This window comes from Rhinoraja longicauda, chromosome 7, assembly GCF_053455715.1.
Source record: "Rhinoraja longicauda isolate Sanriku21f chromosome 7, sRhiLon1.1, whole genome shotgun sequence".
Classification (NCBI taxonomy): Eukaryota; Metazoa; Chordata; class Chondrichthyes; order Rajiformes; family Arhynchobatidae; genus Rhinoraja; species Rhinoraja longicauda.
Genome location: NC_135959.1, coordinates 47963955 through 47988959, shown reverse-complemented (window position 1 = coordinate 47988959; position 25005 = coordinate 47963955). Strand labels below are relative to the sequence as shown.

Sequence of the window (25005 nt, the reverse complement as noted above, 5' to 3'; positions counted from 1 at the left end):
TTACTCCAGCATTTTGTGAATAAATACCTTCGATTTGTACCAGCATCTGCAGTTATTTCTTATAATGCATATTCAGGGTCCAACTCGTTTTTTTTGGACCCATCTTAGTTTTAAAATGAAGCGGTGTTGGAGAATCATCTGCACAGATGCCAGCATTGTAACGTTAACGTTGCATTGAAGCTATTGACGTCCAGTTGCAGATATTACACGGTGTCTAAACTGCGTCCCAGAAGCCGCTGCGGGAGGGGGCGTGGCCTGGCTGGCGCCCGCCCACCTGCCCGCCCGGGGGAGGCGCCTCGGCTCAAGGTGAAGCTGGTTGCCTGCGGTTGACAATGGCGGCAGCTCGCTTGTTTCTGCTCGCAACAAGACGAGGTCAGCAGGGTTGCAGCGTGCCGTGGGGGCTCCAGGTGGGTAATCCGTTGGCTGGAAGGTGACTAATGATGAAGGTGGGACGTCGGTGGTTGACTGGGCCGCCGATGATGTGTAGCTCTCCTAACACCGGTGGGTCAGAAAAGCCATAGAAGCTTCAGCGCCCTGAGAAAAGATATATAATGCATGTAACAAATGTATTAACATGCAAATATACCAACAATTAACTCTAGAAGAGTGTTCCCTTAATGTGAGACTTGTTGTTGGTTTATTGTTACGTGTACTGAGGTACAGTGATAAACTTATTTGAGTTCCATCCAATTAAATCAGAACGTACTATGCATAAGTACAGTTAATTCATACACAAGTACCAGGCTCCCAGCCTCTATCAGTCTGAAGAAGGATCTTGACCCGAAACGTCACCTATTCCTTTTCTCCAGAGATGCTGCCTGAGCCACTGAGTTACTCCAACATTTTGTGTCTATCTTCGGTATAAATCAGGCAATTCCCTCCCAACCAACCTGCAACGAGTAGTCCAAGGAGAAAAAATGGCAATGTGCAGAATATAGTTTTACAGTATTGTTACAGTAACTGTTAGTTACAGTCGCAGTTCCAGAGGAAAAAGTCCAATATCTGCAATGAGGTAGGTCGGAAGATCGGTGCTACGCCCAAGCTTATGGGAGGATCATTCAGTTGTCTGATAACAGAGGTAGAGAAGCTGTTCACCAGTGGGGTGGTATGTGCTTTCAAGCTGTTATATATTGTGCCCTATGAACATGGAATGACGGGTGAAAAAGATGCTTGATTATGTTGGCTGCTTTTCCGAAGCAACATGGACTATAGATGGAGTCAATAGAGACTTGTCCAGTATTGTATTAGTAGATCAGTTAATTATTGGGTTAAATAAACAGTAAATTCATGATGTAAACAACGAGAACGAAGTTCAGTTGACTTTTTAAGATGGTTGGAAACGTTTGAATTAGTCTTTCTGGGTGTCGAGTGCATCAGTCACTGAAAGGAAGCATGCAGGTACAGCAGGCAGTGAAGAAAGCCAATGGAATGTTGGCCTTCATAACAAGAGGAGTTAAATATAGGAGCAAAGAGGTCCTTCTGCAGTTGTATAGGACCCTAGTGAGACCGCACCTGGAGTACTGTGTGCAGTTTTGGTCTCCAAATTTGAGGAAGGATATTCTTGCTATTGAGGGCGTGCAGCGTAGGTTTACTAGGTTAATTCCAGGAATGGCGGGACTCGTATGTTGAAAGACTGGAGCGACTAGGCTTGTATACACTGGAATTTAGAAGGATGAGAGGGGATCTTATCGAAAAATAAGATTATTAAGGGGTTGGACACGTTAGAGGGAGGAAACATGTTCCCAATGTTGGGGGAGTCCAGAACCAGGGGCCACAGTTTGAGAACAAGGGGTAGGCCATTTAGAACGGAGATGAGGAAAATCATTTTCAGTCAGAGAGTTGTAAATCTGTGGAATTCACTGCCTCAGAATGCAGTGGAGGCCAATTCATTGAATGCATTCAAGAGAGAGCTAGATAGAGCTCTTAAGGTCAGCGGAGTCAGGGGGTATGGGGAGAAGGAACGGGGTACTGATTGAGAATGATCAGCCATGATCACATTGAATGGTGGTGCTGGCTCGAGGGACCGAATGGTCTCCTCCTGCACCTATTGTCTATTGTCAATCATGCAGAGAACAACTGCAGTGCGATTCCACGGATGGAATTCAAGGAGCAGTTGAAGAAAGAGATTAAGGAAGAACCTGGCAATGATTTTCCCAGTGGTACGCAGTGGGGTGATTCTTTCCAATTATTGTAATGAGTTTTTCTTCCTTTTGTCAAGATGGCACAATTAAAGTATCTTCCAGCTGTGGATAATGGAGTTGTACTTATGTGTCTTAAGTTCCTCTCAAGCTTTTGAACATCAACAGAAATTACTTCTGCACCAGAAGTCTTGTTTATGTTTTGCTTGTCAAACAATCGTTTTGCTCAAGTGACAGCGATGCATCAATCCCTGAGGAGCTTAATGTTTTTTATGCTCGCATCGAAAGTGAGAACCTTGATGTGACCCTTTTGTCATGACGATGAGTCATGATAATGATATGCAAATATCCTGACCTTTGTATCAGCTGACTTGAAGGTCGGATGGTGTGTGCGCCGTGTACGCCAAGGTTGGAGGCTGCGGTCGGCAGAGATAATAAACATAGAGACTAAGGAATGTATCCTATAAATATTGTGTCTGCATCATTATTCCACATCAGAGGTGGAGATGTGACATGGGCGAGGAGGATATTTTGGATTTTGGACATTTTGGATTCTAAATCCGTGGCTACGTACTGGAAAAAGGTTAGAAAAAGTTCATAATGGCAGTCGCTGGAACTGATTTCTTAGCACTTCGCGGAGTTTCACATTTCGATCTGACAGGTGATGCGAGTACCGTCAGCGTGAAGTGGAACGCTTGGCTGGAGGAATTTGAGGCCAAGTGTAGTGGCCAGGTTATGAGAGAGATACTGAAAAATTCGTCAAGAACTGCCACGGATGCCAAATCACAAACAGGAGCAACCCACCAGAACCAATTAGAAGTACAAAGTTGCCAACAAGACCATGGGTTGACATAGCTGTTGACTTTCTTGGACCACTTCCAACAGGTGAATCAATTATGTTAGTGGTAGACTACTATAGCAGGCACTACAAGAATGTGGTGATGAAGTCAACTACAGCAATGACTGTACAGGCATTAGCAGAGATTTTCGCCAGACATGGGTTGCCTATTACATTGTACTATGACAATGGGCCACATTTTGTTTCTGAGACGTTTGCTGAGTACATGAGCATCACAGGCATCCATCATCACAAGGTGACTCCTAAATGGCCACAACCTAACGGAGAAGTAGAGAGACAAAACCAGTCCATAGAGAAGAGGATACAAATCGCCAATGCCGAAGGGAAAAACTGGAAGAAGGCACTGCTAGCCATACGTAGCTGTATATCGGGCGACTACTCGCTCAACGACAGGGAAAAGCCCAGCAGAAACCTTGTTTGGAAGGAAAATTCGCACTAAAATGCCAGAAGTGCAAGAGATCACGGAAGACCAGGAGCTGAGAGACCGTGATGCCGAAAAGAAAGTTGCCGCAAAATGGTATGCCGACTTGAAACGAGGAGCCAAGCACTCAGAAATAATGCCTGGTGATGACGTGCTTGTGAGGCGAGATGATGGCGGTAAGATGGACACTCCTTACCATTGCCAGCCATACAATGTTGTATCGAGGAGCGGCAGCAGGGTGACAGTCAAGTCTCCAGAAGATGTTATCTACAAAAGGAATGTATCGAGTGTCAAAAAGTACATGTCGAGAGACACTCGAATCGAGGGTGCCCAAAGTCCACCGAGAGCTACCGATTCAGAGGGGCCAGACAACATCCCTAAGGTGTTCCTGAGCCAACCAGCATTTCTGAGGTGGTGACCAGTTCCAGAGGCAGCATGAGCAGAGATAGCGGCTGGTTGACAACACCTTGGTAGATTCAACAGGCTTTGATGCTCCTGCACCAGCTGGTAAGCCAAACCGTGAAACCAATACGACGATTTTGTGCTATAGATTGTAGTTTTGCTTAATAATTATACAGATGGATATGACATTTGTTTAGAGGCAAAGGAAGCTTACAAGTTATTATTTGTATTAAGAAAAAAATAATAATTTGTGTTGTATTTGTACAAGTATTTGTTAGTATTTCATAGGCCATGGTGTACTTGGCTAATAAAGCCAATATAATAATTTTTAAGGATAAAGAATTGATTAATTGTGGAAAAAAAAGACAGTTTGTAATGCATTTGTTTTGTGGTTGTAATGCATTTGTTTTGTGAGTTATTGGAGCACAAATGAAGACACAAAGAAGCATAAATATGCTTTGTAAGAATTTAATTGGAAAGTATATTAGAAAGAACACATACTAATTTAAAGTTTAAGTCTGGTAAAGGAGGGATGTCGTGACGATGAGTCATAATGATATGCAAATATCTTGACCTTTGTATCAGCTGACTTGAAGGTCGGATGGAGGCTGCGGTCGGCAGAGATAATAATCATAGAGACTAAGGAATGTATCCTATAAATATTGTGTCTGCGTCATTATTCCACATCAGAGGCGGAGACGTGACACCTTTGATCTCGGTCTCCGGAACCAACATCAGATCTGTCTCGAGCGTGAATGTCCGGCCCTGATGGTATATCTGGCTTTGTTCTTAAAACCTGCATGGACTAACCGGCTAGAATCTTCTGGGACATATTCAACTTCTAACTACTACGGTCTGAGGTCCCCACTTGCTTAAAAAGGACACCAAAATACAGATGGTCAAGAAGAGCAAGATGGGGTGCTGGGAGCAGAGCAAGGACGCCCGTTGGCTGAGAGGAAAAGTAAGTGTTAATTACAGTGGAAAAGGCAGTTTAAAAAGAGCGGCAAGAGGACGCTAGTAGTCAGTTTGAAAAGTCCGGGAGCAGAGCAAGGACTCCCGTTGGCTGAGAAGAAAAGTAAGTGTTAATTTAAGTGAGAAGTCAGGTAAATTGGACAATCAGGCAATTTAATTGGTGATATAAGCAAGACTTGCAAAAGGGTGCAGCCCAGTGAGGGAAGTGCCCAGTGAGAAAAGTGCGAGTCTTTGGCTGCGAGTCTTCGGCGAGGAGGCTGAGGTGAGGAGGTTACAATTGTTTTAAGCCAGAACTGTTTATGGACACAAGGTAATGGCGGAAAAGTTGGTGCAGTGTGTTTCCTGCAGGATGTGGGAAGACAGGGACGTCGCTGGAGCTTCTGGGAGCTACACCTGCAAGAACTGTGTCCAGGTGCAGCTCCTGAAGGGACGTGTGGTGGAGTTGGAGAGGCAGTTGGATGACCTCAGGGCCATCCGGGAATGCGAGAGTTTCCTCGACAGGACCTATTGTGAGGCTGTCACGCCAAGGGTCCAGGTTGAGCGAAGGTGGGAGACTGTTTCAGGGGGGAGTGGACGAGGACTACAGGGGACCCCAGTGGCTGTGCCTATTGCAAATAGGTATACCCTTTTGGGAACTGTCGGGGCAGAAGACGTTTCCAGTCCGAGTGGCGGACCTGTTGGCAAGGATACTCGACGGGAGACCGAAGTCAGGAAGAGCCGTAGTGGTCGGTGACTCCATCGTCTGAGGGACGGACAGAAGATTCTGTGGCAGCAGGAGGGACTTGAGGATGGTCTGTTGCCTCCCTGGTGCCAGGGTTCAACACATCACGGACCGGCTTCAGAAAATCCTAGTGAGGGAAGGCGATCAACCTGAAGTCGTTGTGCACGTGGGCACGAATGACGTCGGGCGGAAGAGGAAGGAGGTGCTACAGCGGGAGTTTAGAGAGTTGGGAAAAACACTGAGAAGTAGGACGTCGAAGGTGGTTATCTCTGGACTGCTACCGGTACCTCGTGCTGGTGAGGCCAGGAACAGAGAGATAGAGGGTATGAATTTATGGCTGAGGGGCTGGTGCAGAGAGCAGGGATTTAGATTTCTGGACCACTGGGATCTCTTCTGGGCTAGGGGTGACTTGTACAAAAGGGACGGGTTACATCTTAACAGCAGGGGGACAAACATTCTGGCAGGCAGGTTTGCTAGTGTGACACCTGTGGCTTTAAACTAAGTAGTGGGGGGGAGGGGTTAACAAATTGTGAATATGAAGATGAGGTAAAAGGGAATACAGGAGATATTGCAAAAGACTCTCGGAAGAATGGGAACAGAAGTTCTAGAGGGGAAAAGAAATTAAGGGCAGGGCCAATTGTGACCGATGTGAAAGGGGAGGTAAATACAGAAGTTAAAGTGTTGTACTTAAATGCGCGTAGTATAAAAAATAAAGTGGATGAGCTTGAGGCTCAGTTAGTCATGGGCAAGTATGATGTTGTAGGGATCACTGAGACATGGCTACAAGAGGACCAGGGCTGGGAACTAAATATTCAGGGGTACACAACGTATAGAAAAGACAGACAGGTGGGCAGAGGGGGTGGGGTTGCTCTGATGGTAAGGAATGATATTCATTCCCTTGCAAGGGGTGACATAGAATCAGGAGATGTTGAATCAGTATGGATAGAAATGAGAAATTGTAAAGGTAAAAAGACCCTAATGGGAGTTATCTATAGGCCCCCAAACAGTAACCTCGACATAGGGTGCAAGTTGAATCAGGAGATAAAATTGGCGTGTCAAAAATGTAATACTACGGTGGTTATGGGAGATTTCAACATGCAGGTAGACTGGGAAAATCAGGTTGGAAATGGACCCCAGGAAAGAGAGTTTGTAGAGTGCCTTCGAGATGGATTCTTAGAACAGCTTGTACTGGAGCCTACCAGGGAGAAGACAATTCTGGATTTAGTGTTGTGTAATGATCCTGATCTGATAAGGGGACTAGAGGTAAAAGAGCCATTAGGAGGCAGTGATCACAACCAAAGAGGTGGAAAGACTCTAAGGGGAGTAAGAGACACCTGTGGCTGACAAGGGAAGTCAGGGACAGCATAAAAATTAAGGAGAGGAAGTATAACATAGCAAAGAAGAGTGGGAAGACAGAGGATTGGGACTCTTTTAAAGAGCAACAAAAGTTAACTAAAAAGGCAATACGGGGAGAAAAGATGAGGCACGAGGGTAAACTAGCCAATAATATAAAGGAGGATAGCAAAAGTTTTTTTAGGTACGTGAAGAGGAAAAAAATAGTCAAGGCAAATGTGGGTCCCTTGAAGACAGAAGCAGGGGAATTTATTATGGGGAACAAAGAAATGGCAGACGAGTTAAACCGTTACTTTGGATCTGTCTTCACTGAGGAAGATACACACAATCTCCCAAATGTTCTAGGGGCCGGAGAACCTAGGGTGATGGAGGAACTGAAGGAAATCCACATTAGGCAAGAAATGGTTTTGGGTAGACTGATGGGACTGAAGGCTGATAAATCCCCAGGGTCTGATGGTCTGCATCCCAGGGTACTTAAGGAGGTGGCTCTAGAAATAGTGGAAGCATTGGAGATCATTTTTCAATGTTCTATAGATTCAGGATCAGTTCCTGTGGATTGGAGGATAGCAAATGTTATCCCACTTTTTAAGAAAGGAGGGAGAGAGAAAACGGGTAATTATAGACCAGTTAGTCTGACATCAGTGGTGGGGAAGATGCTGGGGTCAATTATAAAAGACGAAATTGCTGTAACAGGATCATTCCGAGTCAGCATGGATTTACGAAGGGGAAATCATGCTTGACAAATCTACTGGAATTTTTTGAGGATGTAACTAGGAAAATTGACAGGGGAGAGTCAGTGGATGTGGTGTACCTCGACTTTCAGAAAGCCTTCGACAAGGTCCCACATAGGAGATTAGTGGGCAAAATTAGGGCACATGGTATTGGGGGTAGGGTACTGACATGGATAGAAAATTGGTTGACAGACAGAAAGCAAAGAGTGGGGATAAATGGGTCCCTTTCGGAATGGCAGGCAGTGACCAGTGGGGTACCGCAAGGTTCGGTGCTGGGACCCCAGCTATTTACGATATACATTAATGACTTAGACGAAGGGATTAAAAGTACCATTAGCAAATTTGCAGATGATACTAAGCTGGGGGGTAGTGTGAATTGTGAGGAAGATGCAATAAGGCTGCAGGGTGACTTGGACAGGTTGTGTGAGTGGGCGGATACATGGCAGATGCAGTTTAATGTAGATAAGTGTGAGGTTATTCACTTTGGAAGTAAGAATAGAAAGGCAGATTATTATCTGAATGGTGTCAAGTTAGGAGGAGGGGGAGTTCAACGAGATCTGGGTGTCCTAGTGCATCAGTCAATGAAAGGAAGCATGCAGGTACAGCAGGCAGTGAAGAAAGCCAATGGAATGTTGGCCTTCATAACAAGAGGAGTTGAGTATAGGAGCAAAGAGGTCCTTCTACAGTTGTACCGGGCCCTGGTGAGACCGCACCTGGAGTACTGTGTGCAGTTTTGGTCTCCAAATTTGAGGAAGGATATTCTTGCTATGGAGGGCGTGCAGCATAGGTTCACTAGGTTAATTCCCGGAATGGCGGGACTGTCGTATGTTGAAAGGCTGGAGCGATTGGGCTTGTATACACTGGAATTTAGAAGGATGAGGGGGGATCTTATTGAAACATATAAGATAATTAGGGGATTGGACACATTAGAGGCAGGAAACATGTTCCCAATGTTGGGGGAGTCCAGAACAAGGGGCCACAGTTTAAGAATAAGGGGTAGGCCATTTAGAACGGAGATGAGGAACAACTTTTTCAGTCAGAGAGTGGTGAAGGTGTGGAATTCTCTGCCTCAGAAGGCAGTGGAGGCCAGTTCGTTGCATGCTTTCAAGAGAGAGCTGGATAGAGCTCTTAAAGATAGCGGAGTGAGGGGGTATGGGGAGAAGGCAGGAACGGGGTACTGATTGAGAGTGATCAGCCATGATCGCATTGAATGGCGGTGCTGGCTCGAAGGGCTGAATGGCCTACTCCTGCACCTATTGTCTATAGTCTATTGTCTATTTCCACTGACTGACCGGTGGCATTCACATCCATAGTGATGAAATGGTTTGAGAAGTTTGTTGTGAATCATAGCACTCCTGCCTTGATAAGGACCTGGATCCTCTCTAATTTGTCTGCCACCATAACCAATCAACAGCAGATGCAATCTTACTCTGCATTCTGCACTGGACCACTCGGACAACACATACTTCAGACTGAAAATGGACACTAAATGCTGGAGTAACTCAGCGGGACAGGCAGCATCTCTGGAGAGAAGGAATGGGTGATGTTTCGAGTCGAGACCCTTCTTCAGACCCGACCCGAGTTGAGACCTTGGTTAACTAATATGAGTTCAATAGGGTGGCACAGTGGTGCAGCCTTACAGCGCCTGAGACCCGGGTTCAATCCTGACTACGAGTGCTGTCTGCATGAAGTTTGTACCTTCTCCCTGTGGGTTTTCTGCTTGGGTTTCTCCGAGTGCTCCGGTTTCCTCCCACATTCTAAAGACATACAAGTTTGTAGGTCAATTGGCTTCGGTAAATTGTCCCTAGTGTATAGGATAGTGCTACTGTACGGGGTGATCGCTGGTCAGTGTGGACTTGGTGGGCTGAAGTGCCTGTTTCCACACTGTATATCTGAAGTAACGTAAATTCTATTTCCAATGATTGTCTAAATATTTTTTAATAATCAGGTTTCTTCAATTGTCTGACTTTTGACATCTTATCATTGGTCTGAGTAATATGATGAGTCGGAAATGGTCTTAGGAATGTTCTGGTCATTTTCTATAAGGGAAAATTGGTATGCACTAAATCATTTGTCTATAAGAAATTAATCATTCATTAGATACCGTGTATGGGTGCATTATTGGATGCGCAATCCAGCTATAACATTGTTCATGATATAGTTAGAACTAAGAGTGTTTTATTGCTGTTTTTTCTTTATCCAAGCTTTCAAAATGTAAACACAGGGAATATTCATCAGGCACCACATTAAATGTAAGTACATTTTTTTAAACATTTTAATCTGTGATTCATTTATGATCAAAATATTTCACAGCATTCTGCATCACACAATGACTACATTAAAAGTGAAGCCAAACATAGGTTGACATTTTCAATGTCTATGTTTTATTAGGAGAAATCTAAATATTGACCTCCTTTCTTGGGGAAATAGGCCCTTCTTATTCATTCTTTCCAGATTTGTCACTGGTTTATGTATATCTGCTGATTACAAAGTGATTCTCAATATGGAAAGAGGACCACATTTTTCAGCTACTTGCGATGGGACGTTATTGTCACGAGGAAGTGTTGCATGGCTTCCTCGTGACCATTAGAGGTCCTTTGGTTTGATGTTCAGTGTGAGGCTTATTGTCTCATACATCAGTGGTTGAATCAGCAATGACGTGGAGCTCACCCCTCAAATGTGGCCACTGAATGCCACTGAAGATGGGGTAACTTCTTGAAGTGGAGATGATGCAAGTAAAGCAGTTTTCTACTAGTTCTGTTGATGAGCTTCAGTCAGTATGAAGCTTGTTGGAGATCAGCTGCAGGATTGCATCTGGAAAGATTGAGAAACATATTTGACACTAGTCTGCAGGCAGATTTTGTCTGCAATGCCCTCTTTATTAAAGAGATAACTTGCTTACCATCACATAGTAGGAGTGAGCATCTGAGGAAATGAGCATGCAGCAGCTCCAAGATGGAGAAGAATTTGAGAAAAATGCTTTCCAATTTAGTGTCAATATTGGGTCATGAAAGGTCTTGCTTGGTGAATGATTTTGCTCCTTGCTTTTTTTTTGGAGTTGCCACACAGTGGAGTTCATGTCCACAGTGCCTTTAGAATGATGGATGAGGAGGGGAAGAGAATAGAAGAAATAGACACAGAAAAATGCAGCGGAAGAAATGTGGACCGATGATTATAATGAGAAGAAATCTCCAAGTCCCCACCCAAATTTAGATGCGATTTCCCAGACACTCTGCCCTTCAACAACTAACTTGCTTTGGAAACTTTCGGTGTAATAGTTCTCCAATTTGCACTCAGTTCGGTGGCATGTTGCCTTTCCATGTGATTTATTGAGACACTGGTGTACAAAGTTACTTCTGAAATTACAAAATACCATAGGACTAACTAATTAACAGTCTTAATTTCAATTTAACATCCACATTAACACCGAATTTCAATTTTCTTTTCCAACATAGGAGGTTGTCATTGTAAGTGCAGCAAGAACTCCCATTGGTTCTTTTAAGGGATGCCTTTCCTCATTAACAGCTCCACAGCTTGGTTCAATTGCCATAAAAGCCGCCATTGAAAGAGCAGGTAATGTCTTTGATTCATTATTGAATTCAAAATATTGCCATTGGTTTATAATTGTCACATGTACTGAGATACAGTTTAAAAAACGTTTTGTATGTTGACCGGGCAAATGATGCTGTACATGAACACACCAGGTAGTACAAAAGAATAAATAAATGGTGTACAGAATATAATGTTACAGCAACAGCGAAAATGCAGATTTAAAAAAGTAAAATGATGACAACGAGGTAGATTGGAAAATTCAACTCTACCATAAGAGTGGTTCATTCAAGTCTGATTACGGTGGGAACAAAGTTGTTCTTAAATCTGTTGGACATGCTTTCAAGCTTTTGTATCTTCGGCCTGACATGAGAGGGGAGAGGAGGGAATGATCGGGATGTGAGTGGTCCTTGATTATTTTGGCTGCTTTCGAGGCATTGTGAAGTGTAGGTGGAATTAATGGGAGGGTGGGTGAGGAGGCTGGTTTGCATAATGGACTGGGCTGTATTCGCAACTTTCTGTGACTTCTTGCAGTCTCGGGCAGTGCAGTGGGCACATCAAGCTGTGATGCACCTGGATAGGTTGCTTTCTATGGTGCATCTGTAGAAATTGTTAAGAGTCATTGGAGACATCCCAAATTTCCTTGGCCATCTGAGGAAATAGAGGCATGGACGTGCTTTTTTGGTTGTAGTGTCAATGTGGTTAGACCAGGACGAAACATTGGTGATATTTACACCTGGAAACGTAGAGCTCTCCGCAATCTCCACTTCAGCAGCATCGGTATAGACCAGGCCATGTACCCAATCCCACTACCGGAAATCCAGGACTAGCTCCTTCATTTTTCTGACATTAAGGGAGATGTTACTTCATGTTCAGTTGCGCAAATGGAACTGTGGGATAAAAGTGAAAATACATTTATTGACGAAAATTGGAAGTTATAAAGTTGCAAGCCCTTTAATGTTGCAAGGGTAGTTAAAGGTACACTATCCAGTGAGATGACTTTCGATTCAGATTTACCCTTGAACTACTATTTATCAAATGCTATTTTATTTAAGTATGAAAATAGAGGGATTTAAACAGAATACATTTGTGAGGTGAATGGCATAGTTCAATGTCCAGATGTTCTATTACCAGTAGTAAAATGGTACCCTTTATTTGTCAAATTCACATACATTAGAGTCATGCTGCTGATATTTTTGTGAAAGGTACTTCGCTTCCTTCAGACTTTCACACAATTTGATTAGCAAATGAAAGTACTGTAAAATTGAAAAACAGTCTACATGAAAACCTAGTAGCTATCTAAACAGTTTAAATAATTGATAGAATATTTCCTTCATTTTTTGAAATGTTTTCGATTTGATTAAAAAAACAATTTAATACTGATATCAAACTTCATGAGCTGAAATTGTATCCTAACGCAGTACTGCACATTGAACTGTTAAGTTTACTGTAAAATTGCATTTATGATTAATCATATTTCTGTAAAAAAATGATACATTAAAGTTTTTCTGTTCAAATCTTATTGCATTTTTTTATTGGCACGTAAACTATAAGAAGGAGTTTTGTGCATGTTAGTAATAAATTGGTTTAATTTACAGGGATTCCTCCAGAAGAAGTGAAAGAAGTGTACATGGGCAATGTTATACAGGCAGGTGAGGGGCAAGCGCCAGCCAGACAATCTGCTCTAGGTGCAGGTAAGGAACGGCAATTCTTATGGTCAGTTGGAAGAAAAACGTGGGTCAGACATGTGGCGTTGGGTTAGATCTGTCACTTGTATGGTCATGTTTGTAATTTGGTGGCAAAGAAAAGTTATTCTTAAGTTCTAAATCACAAATTCTTGTGAATGATGATTGACAGTTTGGCATTGTATCTTTTGATTTAGGCTTACCGGTCTCCACACCTGCAACAACTGTCAACAAAGTCTGTGCATCTGGAATGAAAGCAATCATGTTGGCAGCACAAAGCCTAATGTGTGGACATCAGGTAATTTTGTTTACTACATTGGTGAAGATGTTCTTTTTTTAAAAAGAGATCTTACCTCCTGCTAATGGAAAATTTTATTTCTAAAGTGTGTAATTGTTTGTAATATATCTATTTTCCAAGTAAGATTACTTCTATTGCTATATTGCACAAGTTGTAACATAGCTGAAAGAATTTCATAACATGCTTATATATTCACGATGAACTGCACCTTTCCTAGTCAATCCACATTTCAGTTTGTACTATGTCTATATTTTTTTGCTACAACACAGGACGTAATGGTTGCTGGTGGAATGGAGAGCATGTCTAATGTACCATATGTAATGGGTAGAGAAACACCAATTTTTGGAGGTGTAAAGTTGGAGGACCTAATTGTAAAGGATGGATTAACAGATGTCTACAACAAAATTCATATGGCAAGTGTTACTCTTCCTATTAACATGTTCCTTTGTAGTTTCTGTACATTTTTCATGGTGCCCTTCAGAAAGTGATAAGCCATCATACGGAGCCGTAATACTTTCTCTGGTAAAGATACTTCCACAATACTGTTGATTAGGGAGTTCTAGGATTTAAATATAGAATTGATGAACAAATGTGCAGGTAGGTCATGGAAAAATGTAAAAAACAGCGTTATTGTGGTGGGTGATTTTAACTTCTCTAATATTGACCTAGACTCCCTTAGTGTCAGCAGTTTAGAAGGGGTAGAATTTGTTAAGTGCTTCCAGAGGGTTTTCCTGAAACAGTACTTGGAAAAGTAACCTGATCAGGCAATTGGAGTCTCAGAGGGGGTGCATTTACAGACCTCACAACCCTTCCGAATTTGGCGGAAAGTTTCCGCTTTCTTATTTCATTTCTACCACTCCAATTTCACCTCACATTTTTCCGCAAAACACGTGCCTCGCCGCTCGCCCCACCTCGCCTCACGCCGCTGGCCTCGCCTCACCTCGCCGCTGAGCTTGCCTCGCCTCGCTGCTGGGCTCGCCTCGCCACTGAGCTTGCCTCGCCGCTGACTTAGCCTCGCCGCTGAGCTTGTCTCACCTTGCCACTGACCTCGTCTCGCCGCTGAGCTCGCCTCACCTCGCCGCTGGCCTCCCCTCGCCGCTCACCTTGCTGCGTAGCGCGAGGCCCGTTGATGTTGAGAAGGGATGGGGTGCGGGGAGGGGGGCAGGGGAGTGGGGGAGGGGGATGGGGAGTGGAGGTGGGGGGAAAAGTTGGGGAGGGGAGGGTGGGAGTGGGGGAAAGGGGGGAGGGGAGTATGGGGGGGAGGCGGGAGGGGTAGGGCGGGAGTCGGGGGGACAATAGACAATAGGTGCAGGAGTAGGCCATTCGGCCCTTTGAGCCAGTACCGCCATTCAATGTGATCATGGCTGATCATTCTCAATCAGTACCCCATTCCTGCCTTCTCCCCATACCCCCTGACTCCGCTATCCTTAAGAGCTCTATCTAGCTCTCTCTTGAATGCATTCAGAGAATTGGCCCTTGGATGAATGTATTAAAGTACACAAGTATTAGGCCAGAACTGGGAGAAGGAGAGGCTGTTTGGGGATAAATCCGCATTTGACATGTGGAAGTGGCCAGCTGGTTAGAGTTCAGCAAAAAATAACATGCTGGAGGAAACCTTGACAGCATCTGTGTTCTAAATCATGAATAATGAACCAGGTTTTTAAACTGTGGATTGTCTAATATCTTGTTCTAAAGAAGCGACTTATTTTGCAATTTTAAACTGTATACTGCTCCAACGTTGGCTATTTGAAAACAATGTCCCACACTTGACCATTGCCCAAGACATGCATGCAATATTGAATTTGCACAGTAATTGGCCATTTGAGCCTACCACAGAAAATCTGGCCAAATAATTAACACCTACCTAGAAGGAAAGCAATTTATAATGCAGTACTTATGAATCAACACTTCTGCTGTATTAATCTATGACAGGAGTATTAAGTAGAATGGAAGAATTAGTATTACAGGAAATGGAATCAAAGATGCCTCATGTTGAATATAAATAGAGGCCTGTGGGCTGTTCAGTAAAATAACCTCTGCTGTGTATGCATTATACTTCCAACTGATCAGAGTCCCAGCCTGTCAAAATTTTATTTATTAAAATACTGATTCATTGCAGGGGAACTGTGCTGAAAATACTGCAAAGAAGTTTAAGATTTCGCGTGAAGAACAAGACACTTATGCAATTAATTCATATACTAGAAGCAAGGCATCTTGGGATTCAAAACTCATGGCACAAGAGGTGGTTTCAGTCAGTGTTCCTCAGAGAGGTATTTGAAGTATTTTTGCTGCTTTCTCTTTTGATAGTTTGAAATAAGTTTGTTCTCTTTTATCTCTTGCATCCCTCCCTGCTGCAACATCTCATTTTCTTTCATTTCTACTCTTCCTTGTGAACTGCATTTCCAGATTTCTATCCCAACCCTCAAAGCATCTTCCAATCATTTTTAATATTACAGATCTTTTTAACTGGATCCACATAGCTGTTGACCTGCTTAGTGTCTTAATTTTAAATTGGACCGTTGGGTCCAAACCTCTCCTGCGGGCCCGGCAACCCTCCTCCAACTGAAGACCCGTGGACCTGTTGCCAGCTGGGGAGTCTTCCCCGGGGCCGTGGGCTGGCGAGGGGGGAGAGGAAAGGGGAGAGGGAGCCATACCCCAGCCCCGGGCGGCCAGAGTGAGCCATGGAGCCTTTGGGTACAAACCTCTCCTGCAGGCCCGGCAACCTTCCCCCAACTGACGATCCATGGACCCGTTGCCGGCCGGGCGGAGAGGAAAAGGGGGGGGGGGGAAGCACAGTTATTAAAGTTTATTGTTAATTGCCTTTAAAATGGAACAAAAACTTGATCAATCGAGACCGCAGGCGAATGGTGAGTAGGGTGGGTCTAAAATTGTTGCGCTATCGTGTACCGTTTTGGCAGTATTTTGGGTATAACCAATCAAACAAACAAGATGAGAGTCTTAGTAATATACTAGACCAAGTGGACCCGTTGGGCCCAAACCTCTCCTGCATTGGTGCAGCACCCTCTCCTCCTGTCCTTATCATATCATCATCATATCATATATATACAGCGCGGAAACAGGCCTTTTCGGCCCACCAAGTCCGCGCCGCCCAGCGATCCCCGTACATTAACACTATCCTACACACACTAGGGACAATTTTTACATTTACCCAGTCAAATTAACCTACATACCTGCACGTCTTTGGAGTGTGGGAGGAAACCGAAGATCTCGGAGAAAACCCACGCAGGTCACGGGGAGAACGTACAAACTCCTTACAGTACAGCACCCTTCTCCCCCTCCCTCCCCCTTTCCCCTCCCTCCCCACTCCATCCCCCTCAACCCCACCTATCCTCCCTCCACCCCCCCCCCCTCCCAAGGAGATAGATTTAAACTTTAAAATGTGAATAACTTGAAAAATATAACACCGATTTCAATGAAATTTCCATTAGCACCAAAGGGACAACGGTGAGGTGGGCCTAACATTGTCGCGCTATCGTGTACCGTTTTGGCTGTAGTTCAGGAACAAACAAACAAACAAATTAGTTTTAGTATATATAGATAAATAGATGGGTGATTTTGATTTTTCACTAACCAATTTTTCCATGTCTTACGATATTCTGAAATCTTTATTGATTTTTCACTAACCAATTTTTCCATGTCTTACGATATTCTGAAATCTTTATTGATTTATTCACTATTCGTAGAGTAGGAGGGCAGGAGAAATTGATTGTTGGCTCTTGCTTATTTCTTTAATTGAATGCCTTGCTTTTAAACAAATCAACCTGATTTGTTTTGCTAATTCATATTAAAGCAATATTCCAATGCTATTGAATGATTTTGCTGTATAAAATGGGATTTGTTGGCTATAGAGATCAGTTTCATACTTCTAAAATATAAATGGAGATTCATTTCTAGAATTTCACATTTGAACATCATAAAGTTTTCTGACCTAGCATTCATTCTCCTGTGATGAAATGTTTATCTTTTACAACAGAATACCAACCACATCCTCCACCCCATGCCGCCCTTTCAAAAAAACTTACCTATTACACTTGTTTGCATCAAATATTGATTATTTCCTTTGAAGGTTGTAGGCTTTAAATAATATATTTCTGGGGAATGGGGTGGTTGATATTTTCCAAAGTATAAACTATTAGCACTTGCATCAGATACATGGCAAAAACAAACCTAGTTGAGCAGTTACAAAGGGATATAACAGGTTAGTTTTTAAAAAAAGACCAAACACTGGGGTTTATTTCAAGAGGGATAGAATTTTAAAAAGTAGAGATGTCACAGTTAAAACCATCCACACAAAACCGTTTATGCTCTACTCGGGCCTTCTTATATTTCAGTGAAAACCTATGTTGTTGCACATTTTCATGTCAGCCTTGTCTTAAATGCACCTTGTGTTAGCTAGTTCCATATTCTCACCACTCTCTGGGTACTTTCTTCTGAAATTCCTTTTGGACTTCTGATGTTTGTCTTGTACTGATGGCTTCTAGTTACCCTGTAGCCTTACATACATGGCATCAAAGCACAGCTTTGTTTTAAAGGTCTCTAAGATTGCGTGTCTGCTTTCCATTTCCAAAGATACCCAATCTATTCATTTTTGTTTAATATGTGTATCCTCTAATTTCTGCCATTCTGGTAAATAACAGCACCTTTAGTGCCCTTATATATCTCTCGTGCCTCTAAGATTCCCTACTTTTCAATCCTGTTTTTTTCCTTGAATTAAACCGTGGTGCTTGGTTTATGCAGGTTTAGTGGCTTTGTTAATCCGTCTTGAAACTTCTGGTGATTGGTAACCTTTCAGTCTACTTGCTAAGATTCATCAGTGTTGGATTACAGATCTGCTAATTGCCCGCCTTGCAAATTTACATGCTCCTATAAATCAAAGGTATCACAAAATGCTGGAGTAACTCAGCAGGTCAGGCAGCATCTAGGAGAGAGGGAATGGGTGACGTTTCAGGTCGAGACCCTTCTTCAGACTGATGTCAGGGGGGCGGGACAAAGAAAGGATATAGGTGGAGACAGGAAGACAGTGGGAGAACTGGGAAGGGGGCGGGGGAGGGGAAGAGAGGGACAGAGGAACTATCTAAAGTTGGAGAAGTCAATGTTCATACCGCTGGGCTGCAAGCTGCCCAAGCGAAATATGAGGTGCTTTTTCTCCAATTTCCGGTGGGCCTCACTATGGCACTGGAGGAGGCCCATGACAGAAAGGTCAGATTGGGAGTGGGAGTTGAAGTGCTCAGCCACCGGGAGATCAGGCTGGTTAAGGCGGACTGAGCGAAGGTGTTGAGCGAAACGATCGCCGAGCCTGCGTTTGGTCTCGCCGATGTAGAGAAGTTGACATCTAGAGCAGCGGATACAATAGATGAGGCTGGAGGAGGTGCAGGTGAACCTCTGCCTCACCTGGAAAGACTGTTGGGTCCTTGGATGGAGTTGAGGGGGGAGGTAAAGGGACAGGTAAATAATTTGTTCCAATTTTGTATCGTCTATGTATTTATGATTCCAGAGTCTTGATAATTAACGTAAATGTGGTTACCAATAGCATTGTGGAACACTATTACCCATCTTCCACTGCAAACAGCTACCCTTATTATATTTTCTGCAGCAAAGCGAGAGTCAGCAATGCATTGATTCTGAATTCCTTGCCCATTACTCTATTTTGGGATATCTTTAATGTGCAGAGCAGACAAGTAAAATTTGTCACAAGATGGAACATGTTGGTAGGAAGAATAAAGATGTCACTGAATATTTTGAAGGTGCAAGCCTAGTTTGAGCAGAGTTACAAAGGGATATAACAGGTTAGTAAAACAAATGACCAACACTCGGGTTTATTTCAAGAGGGATTTAATTTTAAAAAGTAGAGATGTTACAGTTAAAACGAGTGGGCTTTGTCGTGTATTCAGCTCTGGTATTATATATAGAAATTTTGGAGCGCAGATAACATTTAGTACAATGATTATAGAAATGTAAAGATATCAAGAAAAAGTGAATTGACTGGACTTATTTTTTTAAGAAAGATGAGGGGTTACCGAATTTTAGAGATCTGTAAAAATATGCAGAGCTTTGGTGGTTATAAAGTATGTTTCTACTTGAATTAACCCCGTGTGCTTGGCTTGTGCCTTTGAATGGCTGTTAATATGGTCACCAAGAAATGCAGTGGAGGATTTAGAAGAAACTTGCTTCCCCAAAGTGATGAGAACCACAGCCATAGGGAATGGCTGTGAAAATAGTTCAGATGCACTTGAGGAAAATCTGGTTAAGAAAATAAGTAAGGGAATAGAGGGTAGAGCTGAAGGATTTAAAGGAGTGGAATATGAATACCAGTATGGAGTCCAGTCTGATTAGTCCAAGTGGCCTATTTCTGTGCTGTATTCATCCTTGGAATTTCATGAGCGTTCACTCAATTCTTTCCTTTACCAGATTGTGTTTCTCCTATGCACAATTATAAATGTTAGTCCAGAGATTTTATCTGATCTATTAAGGTTTTTTTGTACCCTGTTCTCTATTATCGTAAAGTGTAACATTATTGACATCCGGTGTATCCCTTATTTTACTTTTCAATCCCTTCCTTGTTGGGCTTTTCACAAAGTGGGTTAGAAAGCTGTATGCTTGTATTAATTTTTTTTTTAAGTGAATCTTGTTTCCTTAGATTGGAAATGTATCACTAATGCTGGCTCGAAGGGTCAAATGGCCTCCTCCTGCACCTATTTTCTATGTTTCTTAGTTCAATGTATGAAGGCAATCTTAAGTGTAAAGTCTTAATGTTTCTGGAAAATTATCTATTTCTGTTGGATGTAGATTCTGAAAAGAAAATGAAATTATCTATGCTAGAATAAGTTTAAAATTATTGTTTATCTCCTTTTGTATAATGTAAACAAGGATGACATTTTGAACTCACACATGGAATCATTCTGCTCTTGATTTAGGTAAACCAGATCTTGTGATCAGTGAAGATGAAGAGTACAAACGTGTTGACTTCAGTAAAGTTCCAAAAATCAAACCTGTCTTCCAGAAAGAAAACGGTAAGTCCACACAAGTGATTTGCAATATTTGCCAGAATAAATTCTCTCAACCACATTAAATTACCTCAGCATTAAAGATTTAAAAAAATAATTTTGGAGATTTGTAGAATTTAATAAAACCTTGCTATTTATTTGGAATTAGAATATTTTGATTCTCATGCATTTGAAGATTTGCAGCCAATAGTGTGGTTAGCGTGCATTATTCCTAAGATCATTAGCATTTGTTTAACTTTGCCTGGAAAATGACCTGTTAGTGTCCTGAATAAATCACCGTATTTCAGTAATCTATACTTGGTGGATTTGAGACACAAATCAACATTTCTTTGAAATTGCCTGTAAATTTTAAACAGGTTTCATCAAAATATCTAAAGTACTGATATAAATGGCGATTTTAGTTTAGGTATAATTGTATAATCTATTTTTGCTCCTACCTCTTCAGTTTTGTAATCACTCAAAAAATAAGACTTTGTTTTGAGCGCCTTAGTCACCATATTAAAAAATCAAGTTTTTTGTTTTGATTTGTGCTGTTTTTCCAGTGTACAATATTGTCACTGTGATAAGCTTGTAATAAACTTGCGAAAGATGCCATCAAAACAAATTTTCGATCCTCGTGTGAAATTTTAATCTCTATAAACTCAATTTGTTCTGCATGCTAGATTAGAAACTTTATTAACGTATGAGCCAGCAGAATTTTTTTTTAACATTCATTTCTCAGGCAGGAGAGGTTTGTGAAAAATAGTGAAAATACTGGGAGAATCAAAAGGTTTCTACCAAATAGTAATACAACATTAAGTTCAAGCTGGATTTAATGGAATGCCAAAGAATTCAGCATTGTGTTTAAAACTACTAAGAGTAGTTTTAAAGGTGTTTTTCCCCCCCTCCCCGCAGGTACAATTACAGCTGCCAATGCAAGCACCATAAATGACGGAGCTGCTGCTTTGGTGTTAATGACTACAGAAGCTGCTAAAAGACTAAATGTTACTCCAATGGCACGAATTATAGGTATGCAAACTGTCCTAGTCATGAGAAACTATAGCAGCTGATTTATAGTATTGACATTACAGGGTGCCTAGATTACAATATTGCAGGGCAAAAAAAATCTGTTTTATAATGGGTTGTTAAGGTTCTAACTGAATTCATTTGATTTGAAGTGGGAATGCTAGAGTTAGGTTGGCATCAGACCTTGCAACCATTTGCTGGCACCTCAAGTTATAAACTAGGAGCTGCACAATACATCAAGTACCTACACTTTTAAAAATTCTTAATTTGATAGGGGAGAGGATGGTCTTGAAATTCCAGTGCTAATTCATCAGATCAAAGTTTCAAGGTCTTTTATTGTCACGTGTACTAATTAAGGTACAGTGATATTCGAATGACCATGAAATGTCAAGGAATTGCAAGGACAAATCAAGCTTCTGCAGTATTTCCACTAGTTTCAATCTAAATATTGTAAGTGAAATTGAAAATCATTAAACTACATATGCTGGATGTCTGAAGTAAAAATGAAGTGCTGAGAAATGCAATGGTCAGGCATTATTCCGTAGAGAGAAATGGCTAACATTTCAAGTCATTGTTGAGTTTCCCTCTTCCAAGAATACTGCCTGATCTGCTGAGTATTTCTAGCATTTTTATTTCAGTGTTAGAAAAGGAACTGTGTCCCCAAATCAGTCTTCACTAATTAAATTAGACTAAGTTACAGGTTAAAGTACGTTTAGCACAAAAATAATTTCATTTAAAGTCAAAATTGGCAATTAAACACGCTTGAATGTAAAGTACTACCCAATTGACTGGTTCATGGCAAACTTTGCATTGTTTTGCAAATGAGTGAATGAAAACAAAAACCCCCCACTAATGGATAGTTGATAAGTTTACACCAAATTGCTGATACACCCAAGTTACTTTACTTCAGGTACTCTGTAATGAAATAAACCATTACAAGGAAGATTGCCCAAATTAGTGTTTATAGCATTTCAACATTTTTTTTTGCTTAATCATTTTTTTTCAAACTTTGTTCCTTCGGTGTTTGGTGCTTTTTTGTATTAAAATATATTTTATTATTATACAGCATTTGGGGATGCTGCAGTTGATCCAATTGACTTTCCTATTGCTCCTGCTCTGGCTGTTCCAAAGGTACAAATATTTTTTTCAATCCACATTTCTTTGGGTGGAAGAGGGAGCAGAACTAATTCAGGGAGAATATGATTTTACTGTGGACTAGCAATTGCAATCCAACTACTTGATGATATTGAAGTTACTTTTGGCTGTAATTATCCAATCTTGACATGGACACCCACCCATTGTAATTTAAACATACTTACATAATACCCACTAGATGGCTCAAAAATATAATTAAAATTCACATTGGAGGAGTTAGCATTCTGAGAAAGACTTTAAAAGAATCGGTGTTTTATAGAACAAGATCATTGATATTTCCTAAAATATACATAACATATAAAACATAAAATATAATTTTAAGTGGGAAAACTAGAACTGCAATGTTTTTAAAAGGTGTCGAATAGTGAATTCACTCCTAATCTGAAATCTGTGAAGTTTGAATAGAAATTGGCATTCTATCCCTAGCAATAATAAATTAAGAAAACCAGCAGCAGCTATAATAACTCTATAGCTGTGCAAGAATGTCCATTGTATCCTCAAAAGTGGGTATTGGTAGTTAAGACTGCAGAAGACTTGGGATTAATGCCAAATGTATTTAACATGGGGGTGAATAACAGCTAATAAAGAAGGATTTAAGATTAATAGATTGTTCAACCAGCTTGGTTTTTGTGTGCAAATAAGATCTGAATTACAGTGATAAAATGTGTAACTAATGCTTTATTCCAAATCAGCTTCTGAAAACAACTGGCATTAGGAAAGAAGATATTGCGATGTGGGAGGTTAATGAAGCCTTTAGCATTGTTGTTCTGGCAAATATCAAAATGTTGGAGATTGATCCTCAGAAAGTTAATATCAATGGTGGGGCAGTATCTCTGGGCCACCCCATTGGGTAAGTGGAAGTTCCAAAGCGTAACTTATGTACTTGGATAAAAATTCATAACAATTTAAGAGGAAATTAATGGCACTATGTCTTTGACCGGGTAGATCAGATCATTTAACTAGAGCAGGTGTTGTTCTAATACCTTGCTAGTCCTTGTCACATATATGCAACCCCATTTGTATATTACTGTCACTTTGAAACATCTCATAAAGACGGAGCTAATTTTGAAGGCAACAAAGCAATAGATAATTCTAGGAAAAGCTCTGGAGATTTCTTCCTTTGTGATTATTTCTTCCATTTCTTCAGATTAGCTAATTTAATCATGAGATAAACGTGTAAGTAACTGGTTTCCAATTGTTTAGTAACCAACTCTTTTTTTCAATCACATGCTGGATAATGGAATTTGTTGGACATGTAATGGGAAAAGACCATGGCTTCCCGACACACAATATTCAGTTCTTTTTGGAGAGATATCCGCTTAATCTTCTGTAATGCTACTTACGCAGAACATTCCAATAATGATTTATACAGAATTTTGCCTCATTAAGAACATTTTCTTAAAATTATATTCTCATTTAAGGTTTATTGATTTTCAATGGATTACCTTTAATTATATTCTAAAGTCTGTAAATAGTAGAGCAAAGGTGACATGCCTCCAGTTTTGATTGTTCAACTGAGCTGTTCATTATCCAAGGAATTGCAGTTAATGATGTGCTGTTAGTATCCACAGAGCAATGGAATAAAAGGGAAAGTTTAAGAAGAACAATGATCATGTGATACTGAAATTTTCTAATTTTTTATTCTGATCACTTAATTTTAGGATGTCTGGGGCAAGAATTGTCGGGCACATGGCTTACAATCTAAAGCCGGGAGAGTATGGCCTAGCTGGAATTTGTAATGGAGGTGGTGGTGCTTCTTCCATAATTATTCAACGATTGTAAGATACCAACTGTCTTATTTGTCATCCAAAAACTATTCTTATAGTTATATTATATTACTGATTTATGATATTACTGATCAGCAAATATTACTGATTTATGGAGGTACTGTGTAAATCATGGTAATAACAGGAAAATACATTTTTGTCTGTATTTTAAATATTCTATCTGTGTCATTGTATTCCACTATAAAATCAGTGTGGCCTTGTGTAATTTTGAAACCAAACTATATTGGATATGGTTGATTTAAAAAACAATTAACCATTTTTAGCAGATAGTGGTTACAATTCATCTAGATAACATGTTAAGACTAACTTTGAACAATTTGGGCCTAATTGTAAAAATCTTCGTATTAATAAATAAATTTGTTTGCAAACAGCCAAGTGATTGTTACATTTTCTTGGTATAGTCAAAGTCTTACAAATGTTTAAGTGGGGGAATAAAAACACAATAGTGCAATTTCTCACTTTTTATCCAGGTGGAAAAAAAACCTTATTTCCCCAGTTACTTGGTGTAGACATGTCCCTTGGGTAAATTTGAGCATGGAATTGTGTCTGGTATTTCTGCACAAAATGAAATCCAAATTAACCCATGTTAAAATCCCTTTATCTACTTTCTTAGAATTGACCTCATCCTGGCTTGTGGTTACTTGTCAACATACCCAATCAGTAGCTCTTGTTTAAATGATAATTGTAATGAAAGTAATTCTAACATATTTTCTTAGTTCCTGTACCTTTTTTCCAATCCAATCAAAAGTAAAATTAATGCAATGGGCAATGGGATCTTTGGCCACGAATAAAAGAAAAGTGAAGGATGAGAACTGACATAAACTTCATAAAATTTCTTGACAAACTATTTCCGTACTGACATTTCTGAATAAACCCTTGAAGAAAATGAATAGACATTCAGATA

The 25005-nt window shown here is 41.0% G+C and overlaps 1 protein-coding gene across 1 annotated transcript; it reads left to right on the top strand.

The window, feature by feature from the left end:
* Nucleotides 1–254: 254 nt before the first annotated feature.
* Nucleotides 255–24471, top strand: acat1 (acetyl-CoA acetyltransferase 1). Its single transcript, XM_078402477.1, has 12 exons — nt 255–407; nt 9802–9849; nt 11053–11170; nt 12745–12840; nt 13029–13129; nt 13399–13542; nt 15249–15399; nt 20065–20160; nt 21049–21162; nt 22226–22290; nt 23007–23164; nt 23976–24471. The coding sequence occupies exons 1-12, from the start codon at nt 333–335 to the stop codon at nt 24094–24096; spliced, it is 1287 nt and encodes a 428-aa protein (XP_078258603.1). The 5' UTR covers nt 255–332; the 3' UTR covers nt 24097–24471.
* Nucleotides 24472–25005: the final 534 nt, after the last annotated feature.

Coding starts and splice junctions, on each gene's coding strand:
- acat1 (XM_078402477.1), top strand. CDS start 333: ATGGCGGCAGCTCGCTTGTTTCTGCTCGCAACAAGACGAGGTCAGCAG. Junction 13,543..15,248: donor TCTACAACAAAATTCATATG/GCAAGTGTTACT, acceptor GATTCATTGCAG/GGGAACTGTGCTGAAAATAC. Junction 22,291..23,006: donor CTGCTCTGGCTGTTCCAAAG/GTACAAATATTT, acceptor ATTCCAAATCAG/CTTCTGAAAACAACTGGCAT.